Source organism: Rattus norvegicus, chromosome 5, assembly GCF_021556685.1.
Source record: "Rattus norvegicus strain SHRSP/BbbUtx chromosome 5, alternate assembly SHRSP_T2T, whole genome shotgun sequence".
Classification (NCBI taxonomy): domain Eukaryota; kingdom Metazoa; phylum Chordata; class Mammalia; order Rodentia; family Muridae; genus Rattus; species Rattus norvegicus.
In genome coordinates, this window is record NC_141538.1 from 147,567,732 (window position 1) to 147,580,511 (window position 12,780).

At 54.1% G+C, this 12,780-nt stretch overlaps 2 protein-coding genes across 7 annotated transcripts in view; one reads left to right on the plus strand and one right to left on the minus strand.

Annotated features, from left to right (window-relative positions):
* Positions 1–5,479, plus strand: part of Yars1 (tyrosyl-tRNA synthetase 1) — a 28,511-nt gene extending 23,032 nt beyond the window's left edge. For 3 of the 4 annotated variants that reach the window (XR_015619665.1, NM_001025696.1, XM_087548712.1), the window contains 4 exon segments: positions 434–531; positions 1,473–1,666; positions 2,881–3,022; positions 4,664–5,479. Coding sequence is in view for 2 of the 4 variants with exons in the window: in NM_001025696.1 (NP_001020867.2) it covers positions 434–531; positions 1,473–1,666; positions 2,881–3,022; positions 4,664–4,774 (545 nt within the window). In the remaining 2 variants the exon portion in view is untranslated. 4 annotated transcript variants of the gene reach the window in all.
* A 369-nt stretch (positions 5,480–5,848) lies between these two features.
* The window catches only part of Nhsl3 (NHS like 3), a 28,936-nt gene continuing 22,004 nt past the window's right edge, over positions 5,849–12,780 (minus strand). For all 3 annotated transcript variants that reach the window (NM_001415956.1, NM_001415958.1, NM_001134629.2), the window contains 6 exon segments: positions 5,849–7,851; positions 8,223–10,733; positions 10,820–10,933; positions 11,743–11,863; positions 12,098–12,153; positions 12,235–12,405. In NM_001415956.1, coding sequence (NP_001402885.1) covers positions 7,829–7,851; positions 8,223–10,733; positions 10,820–10,933; positions 11,743–11,863; positions 12,098–12,153; positions 12,235–12,405 — 2,996 coding nt within the window. In that variant the 3' untranslated portion in view covers positions 5,849–7,828.

The window sequence follows — 12,780 nt, forward strand, 5'->3', positions numbered from 1 at the left end:
TCTGTTCACAGCTGCTCGGCTTCTTTAGAAAGCTCACCTTAACCGCCTCCTGGTTCCCATCTCTGCTGCTGTCTCGTGAGTTAGCCATCCAGTTGCCCATGATGCTTAGATACTGCCATAGATAGTCTGTATGACCCTCCCAGAAGAGACTCAGCAAATTTACCATGGATTTTATGAATAGAAATACCCAAAGGTGGCCAGACTACTACAGGCCCTGCCGTCCCACCTAACAATGGAGAAAAGGCATGGAGGGAAGTGGAATCCCTTCTGCAGGGTTTGAGTCTGTGTTAAGTATGACTCAGTGGATAGCTTCTGGGGTTCCCTCCTAAATGCTGCCTCTTTCAGAACCCTCCTCTGGTGCTATCAGTTCTGACCTGCCACTGGGACTGGGGAGGGGAGAGTCCTGACTCCAAGGACTTCTTCTCATTCTCAGAGCCTACTGCCAAAGGCCCTGCCAAGAGTTCAGAACCAGAGGAGATCATCCCATCCCGGCTGGACATCCGTGTGGGCAAAATCCTCAGCGTGGAAAAGGTAGTCATTCCTCACCACTTCCCAAAGAGGAGAGGAGGGCTAGGTTTGTGTGTTTCCATCTGTAGGAAACCTAGCTGGAGACCAGGGATAGCATCCCTGGGCTCATATTCAAGTCAGAGCCCAGGTGTCTAATTGCAGGCAGCCTCTGTGCCTCAAACAGCACAGCCAGGAACCTGGAGACAGGGACAACTTAGCCATCAAATATGGCTTGATGATAATACTCAACTTGGATGGACCAGCTTGCCTGGACTAGCTTTAGGCCTTATCTTAGGTTGGCCACTTATCTCCCTAGACAGTGGAGGGTGGGAGTGGGGTTTCCTTTTTTGTAGACAGGTCATGTGATCAGTCATTGGCTGGAAACCATTGTTCTGGGTCTTTGTCCCCCATGACATTGATTTGCTTGACACTCTATGGACCTAAGCTTCCCAACCGTGACCAACTTTAGTTCAGTCCCAGCCACTGGAACCCCTCGGTGTAGTACCTGGGATGTAATTGCAGTCACCAACAGTCCACTCTTAATCTCTGTTAAGAGGTCGTTCACAAGCCACTAGGTTTATTTTCTCAGATCTAGACCCTTGAGAAGTAAACATCCCTAAAATGCTTGTTCTCAGAGCCAATCAAGATAAGCACATGCCTGCGATTCTAGAATTCCAGAAGCTGAGGCCTCACAAATTGGAGGCCAGCCTTGGCTATATAGTGAGGCCTTGTCCCAAAAAATGAAAAAGGGCAGTGCAGGGGAGCTTTGGGAAGAGCAGATGTCCCTCTGGGGACAGACTCACCAAGCACTTAATCTACTCTACTGTGGTCACCTCCCCTGCCACATGTGTGGAGGTTAGAGAACTCATTTTCTCTCCTTCCATATGGGATTGGTGCTCAGGCTTGGCAGCAAGCACTTGCAGCCATGGAGCTCTCTGGGCCTGACTAGACTCTCTTGCTGGCAGCACCCAGATGCAGATAGCCTGTATGTGGAGAAGATTGATGTGGGGGAAGCCGAACCCAGGACTGTGGTGAGCGGCCTCGTGCAGTTTGTGCCCAAAGAAGAACTACAGGACCGACTGGTGGTGGTGCTGTGCAACCTGAAACCCCAGAAGATGAGAGGAGTGGACTCCCAGGGCATGCTACTGTGTGCTTCTGTGTGAGTGACGATTTGGTGGGCCAGGACCAGGGCAGGGCAAAAAGACTGAGGAATTGGCCTGTAGGATGCCTTTCTATGCTGTGTGCAAGCCTTAAGAAAACTGCTCCCTTCATTGTTGATGCTAAAAGATGAGGCATAAAAGGGTTGCTGTGCAAGTCTGCAGATGAGACATCTTGCATCCAGATACACTGTGAAAATAAAGTAGATGGTAGTCAGGTGTGGTGGCTCTTGGGAGGCAGAGGCAGGTCTGGTCTACATAGTGAGTTCCAGAGCTACATAGTAAGACCCTGCCTTAAAAAAAGACAAATTGCCGGGCACTGGCCGTGCACGCCTTTAATCCCAGCACTTAGAAGCAGGGGCAGGAGATCTCTGGTCCACAGGAGAGCCAGGGCAACACAGAGAAGTCCTGTTTGGGGTTGGAGGGGAGGGGGTTAATTAAATAATTAAGAATAAAAATTGGGGCTGGGGATTTAGCTCAGTGGTAGAGCGCTTACCTAGGAAGCACAAGGCCCTGGGTTCGGTCCCCAGCTCCGAAAAAAAGAACCAAAAAAAAAAAAAAAGAATAAAATAAAACTTAGTGGATGCTGGGCCCGACAGCACCCACCTCACTCATGACACTTGGGAGACAAAGGGGAGGGGAGGGGAGGGGCTTCTTTAATAAGCCAGGCTTGCATCTCCAGGTCCAGCCCAGGCTGAGCCACACAGTGAGAGCCTGTCTCACCAAGAAAAAGGGGGAGGGTCGGACACAGCTCAGTTGGTGGGGCTCAGGCTTGGATGGCACGAGGCAGGGGTTGGTTTGATCTCTAGCACCTCATGAATGTAAGCACGCTGACCCACACCCTCAGTCCAGCGCCGAGTTAGAAGCAGCCTGAGAATCAGTGTAACTACATAACAAGTTCAGGAATAGCCTGGGCTACATGAGACTCTCCAAACAGACAAGCATAACTGAAGGTGTCCCACTACTAGGAAGAGGTGGAACCAGGATGCAGACATGCTGTAACTGTGGACAGCCCTTGCTGGAGACTCAGATGTAACTTCCCAGGAAAAGGAATTTAATATGGTCCTGGCTTAAATGCTCAGAGATGTGCAAAGGTGACATGGACCTTGGGCCACAGCGCTGAGGGCGTCCTAAATCCCTATAGGTCCCAGCTCACTGTCCCGTCCACAGCTGTTGGAAATCCACCGCCTTGCCTTCTCTTCTCTTGTCTTTCCAGAGAAGGGGTAAGCCGCCAGGTGGAACCTCTGGACCCTCCTGCAGGCTCTGCCCCTGGTGAACGGGTATTTGTACAGGGCTATGAGAAGGGCCAACCTGACGAGGAGCTCAAGCCCAAGAAGAAAGTCTTTGAGAAGCTGCAGGTAAAGCGCTGTTGCCCTCTGTTGTTGGAAATAACGCCCTAGTAAGGCGGTGTAAAAGACACAATCTAGATGCTTCATTTATAAGCCAGATGCCTAGGTTGAGCCTATTCCTCCCAGCCACGAGGTTCTGGTCCATGGTGGCCTCCTCCTTCATCTACCCTCCTCTTCCCCCTCCCTGCAACCTCTTCTCAAACCTCCAGTCCCACCTTACTCCTCCAGTGCCCGATCACAGGCAGTCACAGTCAAACTGAGGAGAAGGTTCACATGGCATCACTTGAGTGTGTGAGCATCTGCTCAAGAGCAACCCACACCTTGAGAAACCAGTTTTAGCCATAGGCTACAAGCAGCATCCTATCAACCCACTGCAGTCCCCCATTGCCCAGGCTGCCCCAGTGTGCTGTTCCTCCTTGCCCAGGCTACCCCAGTGTACGACTGAATCAGCCGCTGCCTCTTTCTCAGTCAAGACTTCCTGCATCTGAGTCCCTGTCCTCGTTCAGTGAGTGTGAGGAGCTTAGGCTGAGGAAAGGACCTTACATATGCAGAGCACTGACATGAAGCCCTTCCTTGTCCATTGACCCAGTCTGAGAGCAGATGGGAGCTTATCCACATCTTACCTGGCAAGACGCCTCCTGAGACAGTCAGGGTCACCAGAAATCATGGAGCCCAGGGCAGCTGTGGCAAAGGGTCTGACCCTCTATCCCACAGCATGTAAATGAAGGAAAGGAAGCAGAGCGCTCACCCGTGGGCAGCAGCTGCCCCGTGGTCCTGGCTCACCTCCCCATTGCTTCTTCTCAGCATCAAGCCCAGAATGTGTCAGGCCCTGTCCTGCATACCTAGACTGCATCCGTGTAGCACATCAGCTCTCTCCACCGTAGAAGCTGTCTTAAATACAGGACCAAAAGTGGAAAGACGAGCCATGGTCCTGCTGGGTGTGTTGGTGCCCACACTGTAACTCCAGTGCTTAAGACACAGGTAGGAGGGCAGCCCCCAGTTCATGCCAGTCTGGCTTACACAAGGAGGTCCAGGCCAGCCAGGACAACACAGTGACCCTGCCCCAAAACCGCTAAAATAACCCTCGGTTGTTTCCTTCAGGTCTTTGCTGGATAGAGGGGCATTCACGTTCATCTGCTTCTTATGCCTGAAGACGCCTCCCCGTGTTAAGTAGCAGGAGGGATCATGTCCATAGTGTACTGCACTCCATAGTGTGCTGCACTCACTGTTAGCCTGCTGCAGCCGGCCTGGGGGTAGCGCACACTCAGCATAGGCATCAAGCAAGACTCTAGGTTTGCTCTGTAGAATCACAGTACACACACCGGTGCCGCAGTGGGTACCGGCAGTCCAGAGGCCTTTGTCCTGACTCACGCATGAACAAGTGCTTATTGGAAGAGAAGCACACAGAAGCCTTAGGGAGCTCTGCTGGAAGTTGGGCCCAGGTGTGATGGTGCACACCTTTAACCCCAGCTCTCAGAAGCATGGGGCAGGCCGAGCTCTGTGAGCTCTGGGACCAACCTGGTACACAGGACAGCCTACTCAGGGAGACCGTCTCAAAATCAAAATGGAAGTTGGGCCAGCTTATGCTTATGATGTGAGAATGTTGTGTCACTCCATCGTGACTTCTACTTATTTGTCTGTCTTGTTCAGGCCGACTTTAAGATTTCTGATGACTGCGTCGCACAGTGGAAGCAAACCAACTTCATGACCAAGCTGGGCTTTGTCTCCTGTAAATCACTAAAAGGGGGCAACATCAGCTAGCCGCTCGGCTGCTCCCACCATCCTGTCTGCCGGTCGTTCCACCTCTCACCCGCTCCCATCTCAGGACACTGAAGCACCGGTCTGGACTGCTGACTAGACGCAGGACTTGGAAAGGGACAGCTCACCTTCCTACCATGTGGGCTCATCCCGCCTGGCTGAAAGGAGACGGAGTGCCTGGGCTAAGGATCTTGCCTTGCAGCAAACAGCTCTACCTTCTTCCCTTGGCAGCTGACTTGAGAAATCTGGTTTCAATAGAACCCACAGAAAAAGTTTATTCCTCGGTCCTTGTAATTGGAAAAACACTGGTTCCCAAGATTCCATGGGGTTTTCCCTGCAGCTGTACCTCTAGCTGAGATCTGTTGCCTGGTCTGGGCTAATTACAGCTTCTCCCCGTCAGGAAATTGTGGGATTTGAAAAGAAGGGAAAACAGCCTAGAGGTCTCCCAAGCTTCCCAAGGCTGGCAGTGTTCTCCAGGATTGCCTGCCCTGAGGCTTGGCACCAGAGGCAGGATTTGCCCCTGCTCTCTTGGGGTTCCCTTGATCTGGCTAAGTTGGGCACTCCCTAAGCAAACCAGCTGTGTTAGCAGCAGTGTGGGAACGGACTGACACAGTGTGGTGCTTTATTCAGAATGCGACTACTCCATAAGGCATCTCAATCAAATCTCTCACCACCACTGTCAAATCCAAATAAAGTGTGTGAACAAGGCTTTCTGGACGGATTCTCGTGACTTGCAGCATCTCGGGGGCCAGCGTGAGTACAGGGCAGCCGCTACGCTCACCTTACCTGGGATCACTGACTACAGCCATATGATGGGATGGGATAGGCAGGGACAAGTAACAGGCATCCTGAGTGTCCCCTTGGTCAGTACTGAAAGGTCTTGTGGGTCAGAGCTTGCAGCAGGACGGACACCAATTCTTGTGTGGGCCAGAGCACTAGCTTGTCTACCACAGCCCGGTCCTTTTGTAGTTCATTAGCCTGGGTGTTAGGGTCATGAGGTGTGCATTCCTCAGACCTTGGTACTGCAGATTACCAAGTATCACCTGCTGCCGATGTCTGGAAAACAGCAGTCACAGCCAAGTTTCAATCATTTAATTAATACCTTTTAATGAAACACAGCTTTGTCATGTGTCTCACTCAAGCTTCAGAGGAGAAGGAATAGGGAAAGGATTGTTTATATAGACATATCAAAGACTCAAAAGTAAGGAAATATATATATATTTCTCTCTTCTAACATTTTTATGCAAATTAAAAATCAGAGGCTTTTGGTCTCTCCATTTGCACAAGGTCAAGCTCATTTACCCCACAGGACAAAGAGATTGTCCCTTAGACTCTCCTTCCTTCTTTGTACTCTGGCCCACCCAGTGGGGAAACAGAAGATCCCAAGGCAGGGCAAGAGCTCCTGTGACCCGGGAGGAGGAAAGACAAGGCAGCTACTTCCCCACCCTGACAGCTCCCAGACTACTGCCAGGGCCTGGTTCCGTGGGGTCCTGACAGTCCTGGATCCCGGGGCAGAACAGTGCTTACTTTGATTGTCCTTCCTCCCAGTAATGTCCACCCAGCAGCAGCTCCCCATCACACACTGGACAAGGAAAGACAGGGCAACAAACAAGCAGCCCTAACAAGAGGGCGTAGGGAGCCTGGACTCTACCCTGCCTCCCCAGTTCTTGACAGCAAAGTCAATAGTGAGAGCATGTCGCTCTCTTCTTGGTAGTAGAGAAGCTAATGGCAAGGTCTCTTGCCAGGCTCAGGCTCCTGTTGAGAAGATTCAAGGGGTGGCCCTGAAGGAGGCACAGTTGGAGGCTACAGAGACTCCAGCTTACCTCAGGGTGGTACAAGCTGAAACCAAGCCATGAGATTCCAGGAAGAGAGATTAGTACAGCAGAGGCTGCTATGGGGGGTAGCCACACTCGAAGAATCACCACTTATCCCCTCTTCTAGAGACGAACCTGGGCTAGCCTAAGCCTTTGGCTTCCCATCCTGGCCACAAAGCCTCAGCTCCCTCCACCTGGCAGAAAGGTAGCTTCAGAAAGGACATGCACCAAAGAGTGAAGACAGGTCAGGGAAAGAATCTGAGGAATAGGCCTGGGCCCACTGCCCGGTAAGTCCCTGCCAGGCTCTCCCCACACCTTGGCAATGTCTCCTGCCAATCTGAAACGGACACATCCCATGAGCTCCTGTCTCTGAAGCCGTGCCCATCCACCCAAGCACAATCAAGTGTCACAGGACAGGTGCCAGCGTGCCAAGATCCCAGATGGCTCCCTACTCTAGTCTGGTTTTTGGTCTTTGAGTGCAGTGCCCACAGGCCCCCTCTGGCTTTTCTCTCCTCACCCATGAGTCCCCTTACAAGGAGCACCTGATGGACCTGGAAGGCAGGAGAGTGGTTGGTGGTAAGTTGAGGCACAGGAAGGATAGCCTCGACAGTACCTTTTGTGCTTTGGAATTCCACAGACCCACTCCTGCCAGCAGCCTGGGAAGCCTGTGGGGATGAGAGACTTGCCCACCTCCAAGAATTAAGGAAAGGAGTGGGCTGGATTGGCAGAGTGAACAGACTGGTCCCAGCTGGGGGCTGGCTACCAAGGACTGAAGCCGCCACCATGTAAACAGGCTCTTGGAATAGGATTTCATGAGCCCTAGAGGATGGACATGCAGCCACTTTGCAAAGTGCTTTGATTCTGGACTATAATAAACATGATTCCAGACATGAAACAAAAGAAAAACGTATTCTGTTTCCTCCCACCTCTGTGGCCTTGAGGCTGGGGTGGGGGGTGGGGCACAGCCACCCACTCCCCCAGGTACTTTCTTCAAGAGGAGGCTAAGGCCAAGGGCTGAAGGGCTGCTGGAGGTGAATCCTTTCAGGAAAAGGCATGAAGGGAGGGGTAACTTGGAGGATGGGCAACACCAGGCTTGCATAAACATGGCAGGCTGTGGAGATTAAGGCCGCAGGCATCCTGTCTTAGGTTGTGTCTGCCAGATCCTCTCTTCCTTGGAGCTGCTCGGGTCCCTGAGAGACTGAATCCCTGGGATGGATCAGCAGTGCCAGTTGAGCGATGATGGTCACACCAGTTTCTTCTGTGGATCTGTAAGGAAAAGGACATTCAGCAAGCCTCCTAGCTTGGTTCTGACAAAAAACCCAAAACCCACTCCACCCAGCCTTTCCGTATCCCATCACTTCTCTGAAAGGCTAGACACTTTATAGACAGACAGTAACATGGGTGTCTATGCCCCATGTTTATCCTGAGACGGGAGATGTGACAAAACTGGAATATACTCGGGGCAGCTGCCAGAGTGTGTCCATCTGTCCGTCTGTCCCTCTGGGCTCAGATTTCTATCAGTAGTTTGAAGACAGTCCACCAGATAGCTCAAAACCAGAACCTTTTTAAACATCCAGGAACATGCCCGCCTATGGTGGGCCCTCAGAGAACGGACTTTGCACCAGTGCCTACAGTACCTGAACCATGGGGGCCCATCTTCTCTGTAGCAGCCAGCTGCACACCTCCATTCTCTGTCAGCTCCCCCTTAGTCCTGTCCTCAGCGTGAGGGAGCCCATTGGTGGATGGAGCATCAAGAGACTCCGCCCTGGGCAAACTGGGGGAAAGAGGGACTCCCACAGAGGGTTTTCGAGCCACAGGTGGGGGAGCCTTGGAAGGCTTCTTCTGGGTCTGGGAAGGCCGCTGCTCTGAAATGCTCCGAAGTTCAGCCACCAGATTCCGCTGGAGGTCGGCCTGGGCCTCGGGGGACACGGGTCTCTCAAGCTGCAGTTTTTTGGTGCCCTTGGAAAAGATAAAGCTGGCCTTCGAGGCAGGAGACTGTGGGGACCGTGGCTCTGTCTCTGGTGCTCCAGTGGGCAGAGCATTTCCAGGGCTCTCACTGGCAGCCAGGCTGGAGGCCTTGAGTCGGACGGCAGCATGGAGCCCAGAGGAGGCAGCAGGCACTGGGCTGGCCCGGCCAGACAGGGCTCTTCGAAGAGGCTTCTGAGGGGCTGATGAACCTGGAGGAGGATTCGGAGCCCCTGTGGAGGCACCCACAGAGCGAAGCCGGACCATCTGCAGGAGCGAGGGTGTGACCAGAGGTGTGCCAGCATCCTCCCTGGGAGTCCCACTGTTCTTGCAGCTTGCCGAGTCCTTCTGAGGGAGCTTGGCCAGAGGTTCCAACACAGAACTAGCTGGAGGGGGAACTGGGGGAGCTGGAGGAGGGGTCTGGGACAAGCTAGCTGCTGAGGGGATGGCAGCCTCTGAGCTACAGGGCTCCAGGGGACCAAGCTCAGGGCCTGCAGAGAAGAAGACCTCCTCAGGCGGGGGAAAGTCAGCCATCGACAGGTCCTGTTCCTCCGGTGCAGGTGGGGGTGGGGGTGGCCAGCTCGGATCTGGAAGGATCTCGACAGTTTCTGGAGGAGGTGGGACCTCCTCAAGCACCTCTGGCTTCTTAGTAGGTGGTGGGGGTGGATGATAAGATGGGGGTGGGGAGGGTGGGGGTGACTGGTCTTTGGAGGCAATAGGAGATTCCTGGGCTGGAGTCAAGGTTGTCTGAGGCATGGAAGGGGATGCGGGACTGATGTCGGCGGTGGAAACTGGCCCAGGAACCACAGCAGGGGCAGCCAGAGCAGGAGCAGCTTGGTTAGAGCTCTTGGACTTGGAAGGTGGTGGGGAGAAAGGAGCAGGCACCTTAGGATGAGGAGGTATGACGAACCTGTCACTCAAGGGGTTGGACGCCTGTGGGCCAGAGCGGTCTAAAGGAGTAGGGTCTGAAGAAGAGGAACACAGAGATGTGAGGGAAGAGGATACAGAGGCCCCAGGAGATCGAAGGGATGTCACTCGATCTGGTTTGGGGGGCTGAGCCTTGCCTGGGGAAGCAGGGGCAACTGCCAGACCCTTGGGAGGGAGAGTTGGGGTACCACTTTGGCTTGAGTATCCACTTGAAGGCGAAAGTGTCCGTTCTGGGGAACGTGGGGGACGCCTGGAGCCACCTGGGGACAAGCCAGAGCCCCAGGTGCCCCCTGAGCTGGGTGGACAAGACACTGCCCCCACCCCTGAAGACCCACCAGTGGTGGGTGGGCGAGGCAGCTGTGGCTGCTGCTTCCGCTCAGGTTTAGGGGGCAACCCTAAGGGCCCATCAGGGACCGCTGAGCCCCGCTGATGGAGGGAGTAGGTCCGGCGCGGAGGCGGGGGAGGCCGTTTCATCTTACGCAGGGACACACTCCTGCCGGACAACTGCCCACTGCTTCGGATGCTGGCTGTGTCTGAGACCTCAGCAGTGCTACCCCCGCTGGGGGAGCCTCTCCCACTACCCCCTGGAGGAGGGGGTACCACACTATTGCTAGCTACAGAGCCCTCTGGCTGGCCCTCAGAGCCCCCCTTAGAGGACAGAGTGGACCCATCAGACACAATGGTCTCGGAGGACTGAGAGTGGCTCCAGTTGTCACTGGACGAGGAAGCATTGCGGCTGCGGGGCCTTGGACTGGAAGCTGAGGAGAAGCGGCCCAGTGAGCGAACTGAGGCTGGGCTAGCAGAGAGCAGGCTGCATCGGCTCAGAGTGCGCAGGCTGCTGCGGCCCAGGGCCACCACGTCCACTGTGGGCGGCAGCACAGCATGCGGGATCAGCTTCGACAAGTAGGTGGCCTGGGGTGAGATGGACATGGCTGGGCTCAGTGGCTCTGGAGATCCTGCTCCTCCTGTCAGCCCAGGCACTGCGAGAGACACAGGCCTTGTCAAGGGTGGTGGCCGCGCTCCCGTGGATCGGCCAACAAGCGTGTCATCACGGTAAACACGGTCGATGTGGCGCTGGATGATAGCCTCTGTATCGGTGCCAGCCTCTGCTTCTGCCTCCAGAGCCTGCAGGGACACCCGGACCCCTGTCCCTAAGGCCAGGCCCGCTGGGCGACCATCCACTGTGGGAATTCGGACAGCGTCCCGTGACCCGGGAGGCTGTGGAGTGCCCGGAGCCTCGCGGTTGTTCCGAAGGCCTGAAATAGACAAGGAGATGGGGTCAGAAAAGGGGCTGGCCAGGCTCCCTGTTGTCCACCACCACTGCCCACTAACAAAGGCTCACCCAGCTCCTTCTGCACATGCTGAGGCAGTCCCAGCACCGTGCTCCTCCGCTCCCTCCGCCGCCGGCCTGACCTTCCAGATTTGGGAAATGAGTCATGGGGTCTGAAGGTGGAGCCTAAAGAGCCAATCCAGGGAGGGGAGAAAAATCCGTTAGAGCAGAGGACTTCGGAGCACTCTACAGACATGGCTCCGCACTCATAAAGTAAGCGTGCTTTAGGACTTCTGAAAATCTCCTTGCTAATTCAACAACGGCCTTTCCATGCAGCGAACAGTTCTTATACTCAGTAAACAAGTAATATCATGTTAAATGGTTGATCCTCCTTCCAATGAGGTAAATGTTAATATCTTGACTTTCTTGGAGCAAGCAAGGGCTACACGCGCCTTCCACAGGCTCTCCGAGGCGGTCCCCAGCCATAGGCTCTCCGAGGCAGCCCCTAGCCAATCCTTTGGCTCTTGGTTTGTTCTGAGATAGGGACATCACACACTCCAGGTCAGCCTCTAGCTCACTACGTAGCTGAGGAAGACTTTGATCCTCCTAACTCTGTTTCCCGAGCACTAGGATTACGGGTGTGTACCACCACACAGGGACATGGAGACAGGACTCCATGAAAGGGCAAACATGAGCTAAATCGAAAGTCAGTCACTTTATAGAATGTCAGTCAGATGTTCGAAGACATGGAGGGTTTATATTCCTGGTCAGGCTGCAGCTAAGTTTCCACAAATCAGGGTTCCCAGACCTTTCACCAGCCTGCTTTGGGTCAGTATCCTCCAAGAGGATAAAGGTCCTGTCTCCTAACTTCACTGAATCACGAAGCCTGGGATTAGGAGGAAAAGGGGAAGCCAAGGGTACTAGGACATAAAGCGATGTGGTGGTGCCTGTCCTCTCTCTCCCCTGCCTAGGAATCCCAGCAGATGACGACACACCTCTGCGCTGGATCATCTCCGAGCGAATGGAGAGCGCATCTTCCGCCGTGGAGCTCTCCGTCATGTATGACTTCTGACTGCAGAAGGAGATGGTGTCTTCATCCGGCCCCATCCGGGAAGACTGTTGGGGGAATAAGAGTAGCTGGGATGGGCTGTCCTAGGCTCCCACTGGATTCCCCCAGCATCAGCCAGCACTGAGCAGGTACCAGGTGGAGCAAGCCTGAACTGGCAGTCAGAAGTCATTTCATCTACCTCTTCAACATACAGAAGAAACTAGTCCAGAAAGGCCCAAAGCCATGCATGCCAGAGGCTAAGCCAGAGGGAAGAGCAGGGCGAAGCTGGGCACAGGGCTCACCTGGATGCTCTGGGTGTCTCCATGGTCCCAGCCACCCTTGCTCAGTTTCTGTCTTTCTGGAAGACACCAGAAGGGTCTGTTGGCCTAGGCCCCTGACCCAGAACCTGAGAATAGCACTCAAACGGGGCAGGACTTACCTTGCTGCTGTAGGGAGCGGAGCCCCTCCTGGGCCTGCGTGTGCAGCTCTTCCAGATGAGGAGGTCTCCCACTGGGGAAGAACACGTTGTCCTGGTGTTCATCTCCTACAGATCCTGGCCCCTGGCTGGGCCCTGCGCCCTGACGGTTGTCACTCTCGGCCTTGGCAGAACCTGATAGGATGGAGAAGGGAGGGAGCCCCAGAGGCTTGTGGGTGCTGAGATTCACAAGCACAGCGATGAAGGCATGCAGAGAGAGCACATTCCTTTGATGTCTACCCCTGCCTAGACACACATTTACCCCAGGTGCACACACTAACTACACCTGAGGGTACACATATCTGAGTAATCCCATCACACAGTGAGACCACACAACGTCTATACACGGGTCCCTTTACATCCACACAACATTTACAGGTTTCAGCAGTGTATACATACAAACAATACCCAAGTATAAACCAGCAAACGTGGCTCCACCAGCTTCCACAGATCCACCTGACACCCTTCTACATACACCCAAAATATACATAAAAACTGCACCACAGGTCA